At 56.2% G+C, this 17,789-nt stretch overlaps 1 protein-coding gene across 1 annotated transcript; it reads left to right on the plus strand.

The window, feature by feature from the left end:
* Window positions 1-1,373: 1,373 nt before the first annotated feature.
* TRIT1 (tRNA isopentenyltransferase 1) lies at window positions 1,374-17,539 on the plus strand. The gene is made up of 11 exons (XM_062594025.1): window positions 1,374-1,509; window positions 7,245-7,385; window positions 8,028-8,126; window positions 8,404-8,552; window positions 9,488-9,630; window positions 9,915-10,026; window positions 10,494-10,606; window positions 11,751-11,828; window positions 13,845-13,954; window positions 14,304-14,421; window positions 16,897-17,539. The coding sequence occupies exons 1-11, from the start codon at window positions 1,504-1,506 to the stop codon at window positions 17,034-17,036; spliced, it is 1,209 nt and encodes a 402-aa protein (XP_062450009.1). The 5' UTR covers window positions 1,374-1,503; the 3' UTR covers window positions 17,037-17,539.
* The last annotated feature ends 250 nt before the right edge of the window (window positions 17,540-17,789 follow it).

A 17,789-nucleotide genomic window follows, 5' to 3' on the forward strand; every position in this document is an offset into this window, starting at 1 on the left:
CACATACCGTTGTGTTATTCTGCTTAAAGTCCATAAACATAAATATGTTTTTACCTGAAACTTCCCTGATTACTAAGATGTTTGTCTCCTCATGTATTGCTACAATGAGGGCCCAAGAAAGCAGACAGGAGAAAGTGCCACCAAGTGCACAAAACAAACACCGGGATTTTCCTCCTTGCTCTTTCAGTGTTGCAATTTGCAAGCGCTGCCTAGAGCCATTATACCTAAACATTTTGGGGCCAGATAGCGGTATTTGTGTAGACGCGCATTGCCCTGCTCATGCTCTGCTCCTTGCGATTTGCCGGCTACCCCCTCGGCTCCGTTATCGCCTTCTCCGGGCCGTGCTGCGTTTTGCTGCTGCGCTTTTCCTACCGCCTTGCGCAATCTTTGCACGGGGGGCGGGTGGTTGGGGAGGGGGACGATTTCTTTCGGGTGAGCAGAGCCCCCGCGCGCTGCGGCGCTGTGCTGCGGGCTGCGGTGCCGGGGGTTCACGCCTGGCTTGGTAAATTTTTTTTTTTTTTTCCGAGGGTTTTGCGAGCCGGCGCTAATCTGGTCTCCTCCAATGGGTGACGGCTCCCGGGCACCCCTCGCTGGGACGGGCATCCTCCCGCTCCCTGTCGCTACGGCGAAGGATGTGTGTTGCTAGGGCGAGCGGGTGCCGTGGCGATACCCTCCTCCCGCCGTCGCCCTGGCAACCGTCTCCCTGCCTTCCCCGGCCCCTCTCTGTTGCCACGGCGACGGTCGTCCGCTCCCCATCTCCCCGTGTTGCCGTGGTGACGGTTTTCCCTCTCCCCCTCTCCAAGGAGGCTGCCGTCACCTTGGCAACGCTCCCCTTCCTGTCGCTATGGCAACAGCCCCTCTCCCCCCTCCCTCCTCACCCGCTGCCCTGTTGCTATGGCAACAGCGTCCTCTCCTTCCCCCCCCCCCCCAATTGGAGATGGGGCGGCCCCGGGGGAGCCAAAAGGGCCCCGGCGCCCCCCGGCCCGCTCCGTGGGGAGCCGTGGGGCCCCGCAGCAGCCCAGGGGCCCCGCAGCAGCCCAGGGGCCCCGCTGGGGAGCGGCAGCGCACAGCGAGGGGGACGCGCAGCGGGCCGGGGAGCAGCGAGGGGGCCCGGGCGGCCGCGGGGGCCGGGGCCGGGGCAGGGGCAGGGCCCCCCCCCCCGGGCCGCGCCGCCGCGGCCTCCCCGTCCCGTGGCGTCGCGTCCCGCCGCCGCCGTCCCCGTCCCCGTCCCCGTCCCGCCCCGCGGCCCTGCCCGCCCCCGTTCCCATGGCAGCCGCCGGGCCGGGCCGCGCCATGGCGGCGGCCGCGCGCGGCCTGCGCCTCCCCGCGGGCCGGGCCCCGCCGCCGCCGCCGCCGCCCCGGCCGCGGCCCCAGCCCCAGCCCCAGCCCCGGCCGCGGCCCCGGCCGCTCGTGGTGATCCTGGGCGCCACCGGCACCGGCAAGTCCGCGCTGGCCGCGCAGCTGGGGCGGCGCCTGGGCGGCGAGATCGTGAGCGCCGACTCCATGCAGGTAGGCCCGGGCCCCGCGCGGCGGCGGCGGCGGCGGCGGCCTCCTCACACCGCCCCCGCCGCACAGATCCCCTCGGTTGTTTCCTTTTTTCCCCCCCTTTTTTCCCCTTTTGTTGTTGTTGTTGTTGCTGTTTGGGGGGAGGAAAACCGAGCCCGGGGAGTTGCGGCTCCGCCGAGGCAGCAGGAGCAGGCCGGGGGCCGGGGCGCGTCCCCCGAACGGGTAGTGGCAAAACGCAGGAAAGAGCATTAAAAATAATGTTAGGTGCTTGCCAGCGATGCTCCCTGCGCTCTCATCTCTCATTACAAGTGCCGCTGCTGAGGATGTCCGTTCACAGTCAGGGTCAGTAAACACCGGTGAAGCCAGCCGCGTGCCTTTGGTCCTAATTGCTTTCAGCCACAAGCATTTTATCACAAGAGGTAGATTTGGGCTGCTGCCGGGATTTTGTTACTGTTCTAGCAACGTATTTTCTTTCTTAAGCAGCACTTTCACTGTTCCTTTTGTACAACGCATGAACTTTCCATCAGGTTTAACTTTTAACGTTTTTATTATGCCTTTTAGAAAAGGATTTTCTGCCAACACTGCTGCCTCTGCACTTTGTGCTGTTCACAGTGGATCTTTCCTGCTTCCACCTGCTGGTTTCCTGTACTGGGATATTTGTGCTTTAGAGGGTTAGGTTAGAATTCCCTGTCCTGAATTTAAAACAAACAGTAGGAAAGCTTTTATTTGTATGAGTGTTTTTTTTTTTTTTTCATTTTACTTGAACTCTTGGGGAATAAGAGTTGGAGGTCTGAGCTAAGTTTACTAAATCCGGCTATCCGCCCTCCTGGCCGTCTGTCTCAGTGGGTCGTGTGAACCGCCTTCCTGCCGACCGGTGCTTTCGGGAAACGAGGCTCGCTCCCTAACGAGGGGCTGCTGCGTCCCCCTGAGTGGCCGTTCCCAAGCTTGGACTGGGCCTGTGTGCTGGGGAAAGGAGGTAATGGTGGTTCTCGCTGGAGCCAGAGCCCCGTCTGCGCTAGGGTAGCTGTCGCACAGGTGCGGTTAAATTTCCAAGGTGAGTTTCTCTGCCGTAGTGTCTGCGTTAGGAATTTCTCTGAGCGTGGCTTGGCAGGCACAGCCCTACTAATACTAATCTTCTTGATCTAAGCAAACCCCAAAGCTCTTGTTTGACTTTGTGCCTATTTGTGTAATGCCAAATGGTGAAACTCTTGGGTCTGGGAGCAAGCGTGGGCTCAGCCTGCAGCGGGAGTTAATAACTGGACTGTGGACCTCAGTGGTCAATCATGAACTTGAGGCTCTTGCCGCATCCCAAGTTCTGCGGATGGGGCCAGAGCTGCCTGGCACACTGTAGACTTTTTTTTTTTTTTTTTTTCCAGGCTGATGGATGTTTTGAAGCCTATATTTTGTGCTCTGGTTGGTTCGGCTCCCACTATGGGAATGTGGCTGCTCAGCGAATTGTGGCTGCAGGCGTCCAATGGCATCCGGGCGCGAGCGGCTCTTGTCCTCCTTTCCTTTTAATCTCGTTCTAGCGTGACTGCGGAGCGGCAGCCGAGCAGCTCCGGCACTTTTATCCCGTAATGCAGCGTGCTTTCAGCGCGGCCTCTCGGGGCCGGCGGAGCCCTGCCTCTCCCCGGTCCGGGGCCGCCTGAAGGCACAGCTTCAAACGGCACAGCCAGCGCCGCCCCCACCGCACTCCACTAACCCCCGTGCCCTGCTCAGGCGGTCGCAGCAGCAAACTGGGTCTCCCTTCTTGCCGCTTTGTGCCGGTGGGATATGTCTCTGCGTTGCCTCTCTTGCACGCAGAGCTGGCTCCAGCGTCCTTATGGAAAAGTTGCAGGGCGTATCTGCTTTAGGTTGCAGAGGGGAATATTTCCAGCCTGTAAAACAACAAAAAATCCCGTTGCTCATTCTGCCCTGACAGCTGCCTGTGACCACGTCGCCCTGAGCCCCCTCTGTGCATTCATGGCTGCGCCCTGCCCGGGCTCCGCAAAGGTCTGACAAACGCTGGCACTGTTTTAGGCAGCTGCTTGAGCTGCGGCCAGGCGTGAGAGGGGGTCGGGCAGCCCCGAGCCCACCTGTCCCCGCGCACAGACGTCCCTCTATCTCCTAAGTGTTTTCGTCATGGCTGTGGGTCGCTGTGGTCAAATTACAGACCTAACCGCTCCCTCTCCAAGCTCAGGAGCTCTGGTTAATCTGGCGGCTTCTTAATTTTTGTCCTTTCTGTTGCCATTTGTCATCCCAGCGAGTTTGCTTTAGGAGTAAGTCATTTCCGCTGAGAACCCAGCCTGGGTACAGCTGGTCCCTGCTTCGTTCCTAGTGTGGTGGCGAGAGCATGGCAGTCCCAGTGCAGCTTGCTGGAGGGCGTCACCCCTTCTTCATCGCACTGTCCCTTCTGGATTTTGTGTTTTGAAGCAGCAATGAAGTCTTGAGGATGTCTGAAAGGCTTTGGCAAAGGCTGCACTGGCATCTTTCTAGGGGCAGAGAATAGAGAAGTGGTGGATCTTCTGTTTCTTTCATCCTAGCTTCGTTAGAGTCCTTCCTCCCTCTGAAATTCTCTTACTCTTGGCAGCTGTGAGTAGCTTGGCTACGCCTGGGGTCCCCATACGTCTTCGCTTGTCATGTTCAATACTCATGGGAAGGAAAGTGCCTTTACCCCTGCAGTTCGGATGAGGAACAGAGGGACTAAGCGACTTCTCCAGGATTGTGCGTGGCAGAGCGAGGATCTGGGAAGAGCCAAAGCTTGCGCTGAGAATCGTCACCTGTGCTGTTTTCTGAGGGTTACTGGTGTTTGTGCCTCCTGCCTTGGTTTCCCTACCCTGGAAAAGGGGAAAGGGTGCTGCTCTGAGGTCTAGGACTGACCTGCCTGGTCCTTTCAGTGGCGAGGTGGGAGGACTCTGTCAAGGCTAAGTATCTTTAGTCCTCAGCTTGTATTTGGTGTCTCGGAGGCCTGCTGCTCCAGGCTGCTGCTAATCTGTTTTGGGGCCTTAGAAAGCAACAAAGGCTTATCTGAGCCGCTTGCCGAAAATAGCAGGGAGCGCGGGGAGGCCGTCTCGGTGCGAGGCCCTGCCGACAGCCAGCTGCTGGGATCCTGCCCTGCTCGGTGCTGCGGGTGGGTAAAAGGCTGCCTTTGTTCCCGCCAGCCCCCACGCTGACACCGCGTTCCTCCTCCTCTTGTTTCCAGATATTTAGGGAAGCTCTCAGTGTTTAATCTCTGGAGAACCTTGGGGGATTTGAGTGCGAACTGTAAATCCCAGCTTTTGCCCGAGCAGGGCGCCGGGAGCTCCTCGCCGCCTCCGAGCCTTCCCATTAACAGTGTGTATCGGCCGCGATTTCAGGCAGACGAGTGGGAGTCGGAGGAGCTGAAGGGCTGGGATGGCCCTTGCCGGGGGATGGAAGGCGCCGAGCCAAAGCTCGCTCGATTCAAATGCTTTGGATCAGGATTTTGGTGTCTACTGGAGACCTGCGTTGAATGGCGGTAGTCAGTCTGGGCTGGCTGCGCTCCGGCGGCTGATGGGAGGTGATCAGTGGGCTGCCGGCAGCCCCAGGGCACGCTGGCAAAGAGCTGCCTCTCGGGCCTCTCCTTCTGTCTGCTCCATCCCCTGGAGCCAGCTGGATTTCTGCAGGGCAGAAAGGAAGAACATTTGGTTGCCCTCCTGCTCCCCCCTTGCTTCCTGCCCCCGGGCCGGGCTGTCCCCACGGAGGAGGGATCCGGGAGCAGAGGCTGGCGCTCGCCTTCAGAGCAGCAAGTGGAAGGGCAGAAGCAGGCAAGAAAGGGAGTGTTTGCCGGGCTGCAGCTGGTTCAGCTGCCCGAGCAGCTCGCATGACTGCTCCAAGCGGGATTGGGCTTCCCTGCTCCAGTAACCTTGCGTCGTCCCTTGCTGCCACTCTCTGCCCACGAGTCACCTCTGTGTCACCTTGCCCTTCTCCTGTCTGGGGCCAGGGGAGGCGGTGGATGGAGACCGCGTTGCAGCTGGAGGCTTGGCAGCTTCTCAGAGGGGATTGAGGGGAAACTTGTTTCTGGAAGTCTGGGGCTGGGATGGATTTCTGGGTGATGGAGGAGGAAATTATTACAGCCATTTCCAGTTGCTTCTCTCAGGAGGCCAGTTTGCCCCAGGCTGAGAGACTGCTCCAAGCAGGGGGCTGCTGAGAGCTGACCGCATCCTCCCTGCGCCCTCAGCATGAAGCAGAGCCTTAGCCACTGCCTGGCACGGAGGGTGTTTAGTCCTTGGCACGGTGCAGTGCTGGACTTTCTGGACAGAAAGGCTTTATGTGCCCCACCACGACCACGTGCCGGCTACCAGGACCGCGGGGCCGGCCGGGGCACAGGCCCCGGCTCTGATCCGTGCTTGTTTGCAGCTCTGCAGAGCAGGCTGCAGCTGCCGCTCGGCGCAGGCTGCCAGGCGCGTCCCGGGCTCGCAGTGCGGTGCCAGGGCCCGGGGGCACCCCTCGCCGAGGCGGCTTGCTTTTGCACTGCGTGGGTCTGAGGGCCGGGCAGTTACTGCTGCTTTGTGCAGCCCAGAGGGTGGATTTGGGCTGTGACTCAGACGTGTGCCGTTGAGATCACAGGTTGCCTTGGCTGTTTACCAAGAATGCTCCCAAAGGGTTGGTTTGGGGTGGGTTTTCCTTCCGTTCCACTTTTAACTATCTAGCTGACTGTCAGCGTCTCTCAGGGCTGCTCTCCCAGTTTATATATCCCCAAATCAATGTTAAAGACACTGGCAGCCACTCAGAGGCCAGGAGATGCCACATCTCAAAGCAACGAGATGCTGCTGGTCACTCCTGCCAGTGTCTCCTGCCTCCCTTGGCAGACGGTGCAGCCCAGCAGCGCGTAACTGCTGCTTCGTACCAGCTCCTCTCCTTAGATTTTGGAGCTCTTGGTGATTTTATTTGTTTGTTTCTCACCAAATTTGCTTTGCTCGGCTATTTCCAGATGTGGTTCACTGCACTGTCTCAGCAGTGTTTGCCTGGCGTGCAGGAGGCCAGGAGCAAGGAAGGTGAAGGGGTATGTCTTTCACTGCTGGTGACTTAAAATGCCTGTCAGACACCAGCCCCACGCTTGGGAGCTACTGAAGCTCCTAAAGAGCCTTTCCTGCCCCTGGGGTCTCTGGTGGTTCTGCAAGGAGGAGATGGTGCCTCTTTTCTCCCTGGGGACACCGCCCTGAACTGATGCGTTTCCCTCCTCTCTGTATGCGGCCCGCTGGGAGCAGGAAGCAGGTGAAAGCCAGGCTTTTCGTGTGTGCCTGAGCTAAGAGCATTTGCATGTTCAGCAGACTCTGCGGAGTCAGGTGCCGTGCTGTACACGGAGATCTCTGCGTGCCGCAGAAGCAGCGATCCTTGTCCCCAAACAAGACTTTGTGCCGTGCCAGTGATCAGCGTTTGGAGAGAGGCGCACCTGAACTTTTAGCTACCGCCGCAGCAGATAAGGAGCCTGCGGCTCGGAGGCAGCGGTGCTTGGTGTTTCCAAGCACTGAACTTCGGAGCTGGGCTTGGCTGGTTACTCTGACCGGGCTCTGACACCGCTCCCTGATTGCCGGGTCAGTCGGGCACCTTTTCGTCACTGGCTCTGCGGGGTCGTGTAAGACCAGGCAGGCAGCTGCGAGCAGTTTGTCTCCCCTTGCGAGGGCCCGGGGGACTGATCGCGGCTGGCAGTGGTTGTACGCAGGGGGAGGAGGGGAGGTCGTGGGGATTTTGTGCGATGTGCACAGAGAGGTGAACGATGGGCTCTTCCCTTTCCCCAGGTGTACAAGGGCTTGGACATCATCACGAACAAGGTGTCTCCCCAGGAGCAGCGACTGTGCAGGCACCACATGATCAGCTTTGTGGATCCCCTCGTCTCTAACTACACGGTGGTGGATTTCAGAGACAAAGCCGTGGCTCTGATATCCTTTCACGCTGCGGACTGGCTGGCCAAGCAGACGCAGACTGCCCTCCTCCACAGCCAGGCCTGCAAGGAAGATCTGTGTTTGCATCAGCCTTGCTAATGCCAGTTTTCAGAGGATAATGCTGGCGAGAGGGACTTTGAGCTCCTTACACTGAGGCAGTGCCCTAAGCAACCCCTCCTCGGTGGTGGCCAGGGGAGATCCCTGCTACATGGCAACAGTGCTGAGCTGGATATTGCCCTCCCTGGCAGTGCGTAGGTGTAGCCCTGAACCCTGACGCTGGCGCAGGTAGGAGAGGGTGGTGAGAGATGAGAGAGGACCTATAACTCTGTCCGCAGCCTCACTGACTCCTTGGGGCAGGGGAGAGGGACCCTGACTAGTGGCAGGATGGGTCTGCAGGTAGGAGCTTGCTCCCTGCAGTGAGGCTGATGCTGTCAAGGGGCTACATGGATGCAACGAAGCTGTAAGGCAGCAGTAACAGGCCTGGGGAGAGGTTGTTGCAGCCTCTGCTCTGGGATGGAGTATGTGGGAGCAAGTCCCATGGGCATGAGGCTGCTGTGGTACAGCAGGGCCCTGGGCTGCTGCTCCCTGCGGCCCTCTGCCCCCCTGTGCATCTCCGCTTACGCTCCCTGACTGTGGCACATTGAAGATATCTTTGCCCGAGACAAGATCCCGATTGTTGTGGGAGGAACCAACTACTACATCGAGGCCTTGCTCTGGAAGGTCCTTGTCGACACCAAGGTAGCGTTGCGGGGCTGCGCGTTGCTCTGGGGAGGGGTCCCGTGCTCTTGCGACAAGGCACAGTACTCCCTGCACTTGAGCGGGGCAAGGGCACGCTGCACTACCTGCTGCCTGAGTGGACCAGATCCCTCGAGGATCGGGCTGGAGACTCTCTGTGGCAGCCCTTAGGAAAGCCCTAGGCTGCTCGCAGGGACCACGCGGGTCTGGGGGATCGTCCTGCTTGTGCTGGCCCGCAGGCAGATCGGTGGCTTGACTTGGGGCTGCCTTGTGCCCGTAGGAGAAGGACAGTGCGGCTCCTGGCCCTGTCACCGACAGGAAAGTGGAGCTGGAACAGATGGACGGGATCGAGCTCCATCGCCGCCTGAGCCAGGTGGACCCCGAGATGGCGGCCAAGCTGCACCCCCACGACAAGCGCAAAGTGGCCAGGTGAGCCCAGCATGCAGGGAACGGGGTGCCACAGCCTGCCAGCATCCTGTCTTCCCATCCCAAGGAATCACATGTGAGCATGGCAGGATGGGCCCTCCCACCCCAGGTGTGTGCCTTAGCTTCTTATCAAGGTGTTTGGGGGCCCCTGGAGCACTGCAGGGGGCATTGGGAGAGCTCTCTGGAGCCCTGAGGTCTTTGGCCACACAGCCCCCAGCTTGGACTGCCCTTGATGAGCCTTTGGGGTCCAGGCCAGTGCATTGCTGCTGGCTTGTGTGCAACAGGGCCGGCTCCAGCTGCGGTGCCCCAGCAGCAGGGTTTCATCTGGAGCTATTTAAAGTTCAGGCTGCCGTGCTGGCTGAGTAACATACCTGAGCTCTGTGGGAACAGCAAGGCAGCAAGACCAGGCTTGCTACCTTGGCGGGCCCATCCCAGCCAAGCCCTGGCCCAGGGGGAGCCGAGTGCCGCCCACCGCATTCGCACGGTGCAGGGGGGATGGAGGGCTGGGCACACCACACCTCTTTCTCCACTTCCCTGCCTGGGCTGGGCTGAATTGGCAGTGACCCTTTGCAGCCTCCTCCACCCCGAGCAGCGCTGGCCCCTTCCCTGCAGCCCCGGTTGGCTGGAAAGGGCAGGGTTGGAGCTAGGAGCCCGTCCCCCGCGGGGCTTGTCCCGATGCTAGGCACAAGTGGGTGGCTGTGCTCTGGGCTCCTTGGGAGCTATTGGTGTGCACTGCCGTGTGCAGGAGCACCCCAGGACCTGGGTGTGCTCAGGATGCCAGGCACGGGAAGGGAAAGAAACCTGCCCTCCCCTGACATGAGAGGGTTGGATCATAGCAAATGTCTGTGGTTCCCTTTGCTGGAGCCCCCAGGGCTACCGAGGAGGTGGAAAAGCTCATCCTCACCCAGCCTCTGAGCTTTATCTCTCTCTGCTTACAGGAGCCTCCAAGTATTTGAAGAGACGGGGATCCCCCATAGTGAAATCTTGCACCGGCAGCAGGAGGAAGAAGGTGGGGGACCCCTGGGTGGGCCCCTGAAATACCCACATTCCTGCATCTTGTGGCTTCATGCAGAGCAGGCAGGTGAGAGTGGGCTTTGTGCAGCCCCTGGCTGGCTGAGAGGGACGATGTGGGGTCAGGGCTGACTGCTGGCTCCTGCCCCAGCCTCTTCTCTGAACTGGGCTGCAATTCCTTTGCCATCAGGGGTATGACGGAGGGCTTGCACTCCTCATTTGCTGAGCTGTGCCTTCCCCAGGTGGACTGAGAGGTCAGGAGTGCAGACCCACATTCTGGCACCTTGTCCAGCTCTGGGCCTCCTGAAAGCATGGCTCTGAGCAGCTGAACATGTCCTGCCCTCCTCCTCCCAGCTCTGGATCAGCGGCTGGAGAAGCGGGTGGATGACATGCTGGCTGCAGGACTGCTAGAGGAGCTGCGGGATTTCCACCGGCGCTACAATCAGGAAAAGGTGGCTGAGAACCGGTAGGTGAGAAGTCAGCTCCCTTTTTGCTCCCAGTCCCACCTGCCAGACAAATGCAGGGCTCTGACCAACTTGCCCTGCCTGGGCCTCAGCAGTGAATTAATTTTGCGCAGACCTTAATGAGATCCTGGTCCAGAGCTGGGGGATGCTCCTGGTCTCTCACAGAGCTGTTGTTCCTAGCATGCTTCTGCACATGGGTATTTTCCCTCAGTAAAAATGACTTGGTGCTGCCTGGTGTTTGCATAGCAAAGCTGGTGTGGGCCTTTGCGGAAGGCACTGGGCTGGCTTCCTGCTTGTGTCTAGCACTGCCTGCTCTCCAGCTCTGTTGGGCTTGTGTCAGTTGTGGGCAGGGGGAGGAGTCGTGCTGAGTGAGACCCAGAGATCTTGGCTATTGTGGGGAGGGTTGTGGTCTCCTGGCGTTCTTCTATAGGAGACGGCTTTGACCTCTGTCTGTGGTCTTGTTCTCTAGCCAGGATTACCAGCATGGCATCTTTCAGTCCATTGGCTTCAAGGAGTTCCATGAATACCTTGTCAACGAGGGGAACTGCACACCTGAGACCAGTGCCCTGCTGCTGCAAAAAGGTAGGAAGAGCATCCTGCATGCCCTACATCTCTCAGGCCCAGCTTGCCCCTTGCAGCTCCAAGTGACACTGTGTGATGGTTTAAACCAAGCTCGAAGCTGGGACAGGTCGTCTTGGGGTCGAGCTGTACCTTTCTTGGTGCATCTTCTACCTCTGCCAGGCCAGGGCATAGAGACTCCTTTTTAGATGGTATCTGGAGATGATCCACTGATGACTTGGGTGATGGAGGAGATGGCAGGTCTGGAACATCCTTGGGAAATCCCAGTTAGGTTTTCAATGCTTTGAGAACAGAAAGATGGAATGAAATGGAGCTAGGAGAGCATCTGGTTCAGCAGCACAATCATGGGAAAGGATCTGGGAATTTAGCGGATCACAGTTTAAGGAAGTCAGTAGTGAAATACTTCCTGATTCAGGTGTCATTCTGGAGTGTCTGGACAGAGATGATGCCTGTTAGAGCAAGGAGAAGGGTGCTGTGCTTCTCTCCGCACAGCGGAGGTCCCGAGCAGTCGGACTGTGGCAAGGAGAGTTCAGTACAAAGCTGAGATGGAGGCTGAAGCAACCACAGAAATGATAAAAGGCTCAAAAACAAGTCTAGTGCAGAAGGGGCTTGTTGTGTCTACTAAAAAAAAAAAAAAGATTATGGAGGGGTACGATAAGTCTTGTACTAAATATTGAAAGGCTGTACTCTAGTAAACCCTTTTCTGGGCCCACTGTGGATACAACAAGGAGTCTTGGGTTCTGTTTGCACTGAGAACAGCTCAAGTTAGGTGTTAAGAGAGCAGTGCAGCCCCTGAACAGACTGTATGACCTGCTAAACACTGCTGGGGCATAGGTGTGAGGCTCTTTCCCCCCAGCGCTCATTCTGAGGCATTTGGGACACCTTGTCTTGCCCTTCTGCTCTGCCCCTCCAGTCTGTTTGGCAGAGCTCAGCTGCTTAGTTATGATTACCACTTTTCACTGCTGGCTTGGAGACCTTCAAACTGGCAGCAGAAATACTTACATTGAGTGAGCCTTATACAATCCAGGGCAAACTTTTGGCTTGGTGATCCCCTCCTGGAGCTCACAGGCTCTTCCTACTCTCTGCACTGAGCTCAGCTTGCAGAGTTGAGCTGACCCCTCTTTTCTTTACACCTTCTGTTTCAAAGGGATCCAGGCACTGAAACAAGTAACCAAGAGATATGCCCGGAGGCAGAACAAATGGGTCCGAAACCGCTTCCTGAGACGTGAGTCCTGTGCTTCCACCCCACTTTGCCGTCCCTCTTCTCTCGCATCTCTTCTCAGCCTCTTCTGAGTATCCCCTGCTCCTGGCTTGAGAGAGGAGACTGGTGGCCTTTTACCTTTGGGGCAGTGTGCATTTGTGTGGGGGGTGCAAATCTTGTCTGATTGAGGGCAGGCAGCTCTGTTGTCTCCCAGGGGGGTAATGGCCGTGCAGGCGCTGGGGGATGGTGCCCCTGGCAGCTCCTCAGCCAGAGGGGCCAGCTCCAATTGCAGTTGGGTGAGTAGGTGCCTCCCTGCCACAGAGCGTGCCCAAGGTCAGTCACCAAAGCCACATCCTGGGAAGCCCCTGGCCCTGCACAGGAAAGAACCTTCCCAAGACAGGGGATGCTGCCCAAATTCTTCCTGCTGGCTCATGCTGCCTTGGCTGTGCAGGTGTCTTATTCCTCCAGGGGCTGCCAGCACTTGGTCCCCTGTGGTCCCACCATGGGACCTTGCTCTGATTCCTTCCCAGTTGCAGTGTAGCTGTTCAGCTCTCCTGAGACAGCTCCCCCCAGTGCTGTCCATGCTCATCTTGCCAGCAGCCTGTGGCAATGGGCTCTCTGCCCAGTTGCTCAGAAAAGCTGGTTCTTCTGACTGTTTCCCCTGAACCTTCTAGTTGTCTTTCCCGGGAAGATCTTCCCCTCCCAGCCAGACTGGCTCCCGGACAGCTAATACTCCAGCAGAGCAAAGCAGGCAAACGCTCGGCCCTGTGTCTATACGGTGGTGGGTGGTGCTGGCTGCGGTGTCCCTCCAGCCGGTCGTGCTGATGGCTCCTGAGGAGCTTGGGAAGGGGGCACAGACCCTCTCCCCATGCATCCGCACATGCTCCCTGTGCAGGGCAAAGAGCCCAGTTGACAGCTGCCCTCCGGATTAGGAGCAGGAGCCCATTGGCTGCTCCTAGCCTGGGTCTTGTTCGCCGCGGTGGCTGGAAGCCAGCAGGACTTCCCCATCCCATCCTCAGCCTTGGAGCAGGGCCAGGAGCAGCAGCTGGGAGCCGGGCACTTGTTGAAAGGTGCTTGGTAGGGGCAAAACAAAAAAAAAGGCAAGAAGAAACTCGAGTCAAAAGACAGGCTTTGAACTGGGTGCAAGAGCTTGCCTGGAGCCGTGTGCTTGGTGGCTCTGGCTCACCTTTCTGGTGGCAGGTGTGCTTCAGATCAGCCCTGCCGGGAGCTTGTTTGTGGTTATGGCAATAAAAGGCAGCACCTGCTGGAGACTCGCGCGCGGCAGCCTTTGATGGCTTTGTCCGAGCGGGGCCGCGTGCCCGATGTCTCCCGGCAGGTGAGCTGCGGCCAGGCAGCGCCATCACCAAAGGGAGTAGATGCTCTGTGATTGCAGCTGTCCTACCCTGGCTGGGCCTCGGCGAGCACCTCGCACCCTCGCGCTGGAGCGTTGATTCTGAAACAACCCGTTGTCAGGGTGCAAGTGAAGTGGCGCCTGCTGCTGTGAGCTGAGTGTGTTGGCCCCTGCACAAGCGGTTGCACGAGCAATTGCAGCTCTGAACGGAGTGCCTGAGCGGGAACCTGCACCAGCAGATTCCTGCTCCAGGCTCCAAGCGTGTGCTTCCTCGTGTGTGGCGGCTTTGTGCCTGGATCTCGCTTTTGGTCTTCTGCAGCCTCCTCTGGACCACGGCAGGGAGGAAGTGTTTGCGGTTGTGATGGGATCCCGGTGAGGATGGTTTCGTACTGCTGTCCTAAATGCAAACAGCCACAAAGGCACTAGCTTTAGGTCTTTGGTGTTCTTGCTGTTTGCAAAGGTGATGCCCCCCAAGCCAAGGTCTCTGGTTGTCTTGGCCCTAAAAAGTCAGTTGCCATTTGCTTCTGAATGCCAAAGAGCGAGCAGATACGGGCAGTGCAGATCGCCCCGGTCACAGCGCGGCCCCCACGGAGGACCCTGCTGCCAGACTGCTTTGGGTGCCGGGACGTGGCTTGCTAAGGGGAATTCTGACAGTGATTTACCTTTTTCCTTTTTTGGGTTCTCTCTAGGCCCTGGGCCCAATGTGCCCCCGGTGTACGGCTTGGAAGTGTCTGATCTCTTGAAGTGGGAGGAGGATGTGTTGAAACCAGCTCTAGAGATTGTGGAGAGCTTCATCCAGGTATTGGATAACCAGAATTAACATGTAAGCCATGGCTGAGAAGCCTGTTACTCAGCAGTGTCCAGACCCCATAACTGGGAGCTTGGTCTCTCCTGTGAAGGGAACTGTCCCTGCGCATGTCTAGCCTTGGATCTAATTTACTTTCTCTGCAGTGGCAGTGAGATGTAATCTCTAAGCTGAGAATTTTCCCTAATACCCAGTACTCCACTTGTCTTGCATGGTAAAACTATAGCTTCTGATCTGCTAGATTTAGTACCTGGTACGGAAAATTCACAGCCCAAACCCTACAGAAGCAAACACAGCCAGAGCGAGTAATAGCAACTGATTTGAGGCATCGTTTAATCTGCAGGGACGAGAGCCCCCAGCAGAGCCCATAAAGATGGAGTACGACGTAAACGAGAACAAACGGAGTCATCGCGTCTGTGAGCTCTGCGACAGAGTCATCATTGGGGACCGGGAGTGGGCAGGTAGGATCCGGCAAGGTGAGAAGGAGCAAACCGGGGAGGCTTGGGCCCGGCAGCCGCAGCTACGCCCAGGCAGCGGAGCGAGGCGGCTCTGCGGAGCGGAGCAGCTTCCTTGGCTGTCTCCGCTTGGCCGGGTGACCCTCAGCGCGTGATCGTGGGTTGTTAACAGCCCGCGTATGCAAGCAGCCGTTTGCAGGCCCAGCGGGGGTGCCGGAGCCGTGCCACAGCAGCCGTCTGTTGGGCTCCTCCCGCTCCCCGGCACGCGGTGAGCGCTCTGCCGCGCTCTGCCGTCACGCTGGACGTGGGGATCCGTACGTAGCGTGAAACCGCCGAGCTGCCCCCCATCAGTCTGGGTTGCCGGTCCTTCTGTGCACTTTAGGTATTTTGTCAAACGGGACAGAACAAATTTGTTCCTACTAAAAATTTTGTTGTTTAAAATGAAAGTTTCTTAATGTTTTTAATGGCTCAGCTTTGCTCCATCACTTCATTCTTTTTGTGTTTTTCAAAAAAAAAAAAAAAAAAGAATAAAACAAACCCCAAAGTGTTTCTAGCTGTAGTGGTAATAGAAAGGATTTTTCTGTTTTCAATAGATTTTAAAAGAGCTCAGTTGGTATCAGATTAACTTAGTGAATTCATCTATGCTGTGAGACTGGTGCTGACAAGCAGAAACAAAAAGTAGTTGAGAAGCAGAACTGGTAAATCTCCACGTGTTGCCCAAATGCAATATATGCAGAGACAAAGCAAAGATAAGTAGTATGCAGGTCATCAGATTTGAATGGGTCATTTATTTTTACTGATCCAGGGAGCTGCTGAAAATGTAAAGATGGAAGTTAGCTTCAAGTAGGAAGCACAGTGAGATCAGTTTGTAAATGTAATTATTACTTTAGTGAGAATTATTACTTCTACTGTGCTAATGTGGAGGTGCTTTGAAGGAACTTTACTTATTCCATAATTAGAGGACTCTGCAAGTTAACAGTGTCCAAGCCCTTCTTCTAGGTACAGAAAGTTTCATGGCTGAGTGAGAACTCTTCAAGATACCCTCAAAAGCTACAACTACAGCTACATGTCCTCTCAGGATGTCCCAAATCCTGATAGATGTTAAAACTTCTCTGACTCTAGACCAAGCTATATGTTCTCTGCATCCAGCTGAATTTGACTCAAATCCCCACATGGTAGGAAAAAAATGGCTCAAAATGGAGTACTACTTTTAACTGCAAAATGTAAAAAGCTCAAAGGGAAGTGAAACAGTAGTGGGAGCTGAGTCAATCTGCAGTCTGGTCTGTTTTCTTAAATCAAGTAGTTCTGGGACCTGCTTCTGAGTACCCCACTGACTGTGGAAGAGTTTTAAATTTTATCTAATTTTACGCTTTGTATGGACAGCAGATCTCCTCAGACACTAGCAGAAGTCAGTCCTTCTTCAAGCCACAGTAAGCTTTAGTATTGCTTTCAACAAATTATAAGAGGTGAGACTTTATTTCAAGCCAAGGGTGACCCTACAGCAGTGTGATAAAGCAGCAGCTTTGTATGTAATTTCATCCTTAGGCAGAAAAAAAGATGACTGGAAAACACCTAAGGGCCTTGATTCAACAAGCCCACACGCCCATTTAATTAAGGCTCTGCTTGAAAAGTTTGCTCCTGTAATTGCTGCTCTGATCTTTTGGAAATAGCAAAACCGCCCTGCTAAGATGATAGATTGGTCTGGTTGGACAAAGCACCTTCTACGCAGATAATACTGTCAACGTAGGAGGTTTTACTGCCCTTAACTATGTGTTTTTAAACAGAAATTCACCTCTTGTTGCCCCAATATGTCAGTTTAAGTTGAAGTGCCAACTATATTGCATCCCTAGGATCCTGCCTCTGTTCCAGTCAGACTCCTGCAGAAGTGCTCTCGTAGCTGGGAGCCTTTCCCTGGAGTTATGCAAAAGCATAACTGTGCTCCAGGCTCCATCTCTATCGCCTCTGTAGATGTGCAAGATATCGCCAGCATTATAGTGCAGGCGTCTAGGCTTACAGATGATCCTGACAGTGCTCCACGGGGTGGCAGGGAGTTGCACAACCTCACTCGTATCCTGCAGTGTGCTGCCTGTTTGGTAGCACTTTCCTTTCTGCTCTCCTCCCCAGCGGTTGTGTCTTGGTTAGGAACAAACACGCTGGAAGAGACAAGACCTGACAATCTGAAGTTGTCTGTGGATAACATCCAGATTTTTGCCTCTCCTGAGTGTTTGGGCGCTGTCCTTCCCCTGGTCAGGAGAAAGCTTGAAAGGGTTGTTCTCTTCTGAGCCCCGATGGTTTGGCCTAGCAGAAGTGGGTCTGCGAAACAGCCTGTGCAGGGCTTGGGAGTTCAGTCTTCTGTGGGAATGGCCTCACGTGGGAGAACGGGAACTGAGGGTGCTCTGCACTGCCATGGGGTGGGTTGGCTCAAGTGTTTCTTTCTCCAAGTTCCTCAGAATTAAATGCTCTGTTTGCCTTTTCCTCCAGCTCACACACGATCCAAATCCCATCTGCACCATCTGAAGAAGAGACGGAAACTGGAGTCTGCCAGCTGCACTGCAGAGACCAAGGGGGACAGCGGTGGTGCAGAGACCTTGAGAGAGGACAGCAACTTGCCTTTGCCATAGGCCTACAAACCAGCTGGTGAAGGGGAGTAGCAGCGCTTCCACCTGTACGGCGAGGAACCGTCTAGTCCTGGGTGGCCTTGAACTGAACAAGCCGAGTCATTTGTTCGGGATGAGGCAGGTGTGTAAGTGATGACCAAAGGCCGTTGGCTGCGGCAGATCCTCTTCACGTGGCCTCATCCTGCCATGTTCCCATAGTTCTCCAGCCCTGCCTAGAAAAGGATTGGGCCCCAGGGCAAGACTGTGAAGAGCATCCTGCCATGCCAAGCATTAATCCCCGCGAGAGACACGGCATTATCCTTAGAATGGCTGAGTCTATCCTGCTGGCATGTGAACGTGCCGTTCTCAGAGACAGGAATACTCTGCACTCCTCCAGCTTGGCTGGGAAGGCAGCTCAGGAGCTGAATGAGTTTGTGCTGCCTTTATTGTGGAGAGTTTTTTTTTTCTTTTATATAGAAATAAAATTGCAAGATTTTTGTGGGTACCTCTCCCCATTAAAAACTGCAGATTTTGGTTTGCTCTCTAATTCCAGCTGGCCCAGCTTTCCTGCTTTGGTCCCAGGGTAGGATGTCCAGGTTTGGTCCCTTCCTCCAGTCACCTTTTCTGCAGCTTCTGAGGGAGCTGAGCTGATGTTGGCTTGTTGGAGGCAGGCAGATCCATATGCACATGGCAGGTGCAGAAAGAGCTGGCACCTGTTAAACAGGAACTTGGATATGATCTCATCAAGTTTGCAACAGATGAGCCTGTCCTAGTTAA

This window comes from Rhea pennata, chromosome 23, assembly GCF_028389875.1.
Source record: "Rhea pennata isolate bPtePen1 chromosome 23, bPtePen1.pri, whole genome shotgun sequence".
In the NCBI taxonomy this organism is placed as follows: Eukaryota; Metazoa; Chordata; class Aves; order Rheiformes; family Rheidae; genus Rhea; species Rhea pennata.

Bases quoted from the DNA above. Each gene is read 5' to 3' on its own strand.
- TRIT1 (XM_062594025.1), top strand. The intron at 8,127-8,403 runs GTAGCGTTGCGG...TTGTGCCCGTAG, and splicing joins AGGTCCTTGTCGACACCAAG to GAGAAGGACAGTGCGGCTCC. The intron at 8,553-9,487 runs GTGAGCCCAGCA...CTCTGCTTACAG, and splicing joins GACAAGCGCAAAGTGGCCAG to GAGCCTCCAAGTATTTGAAG.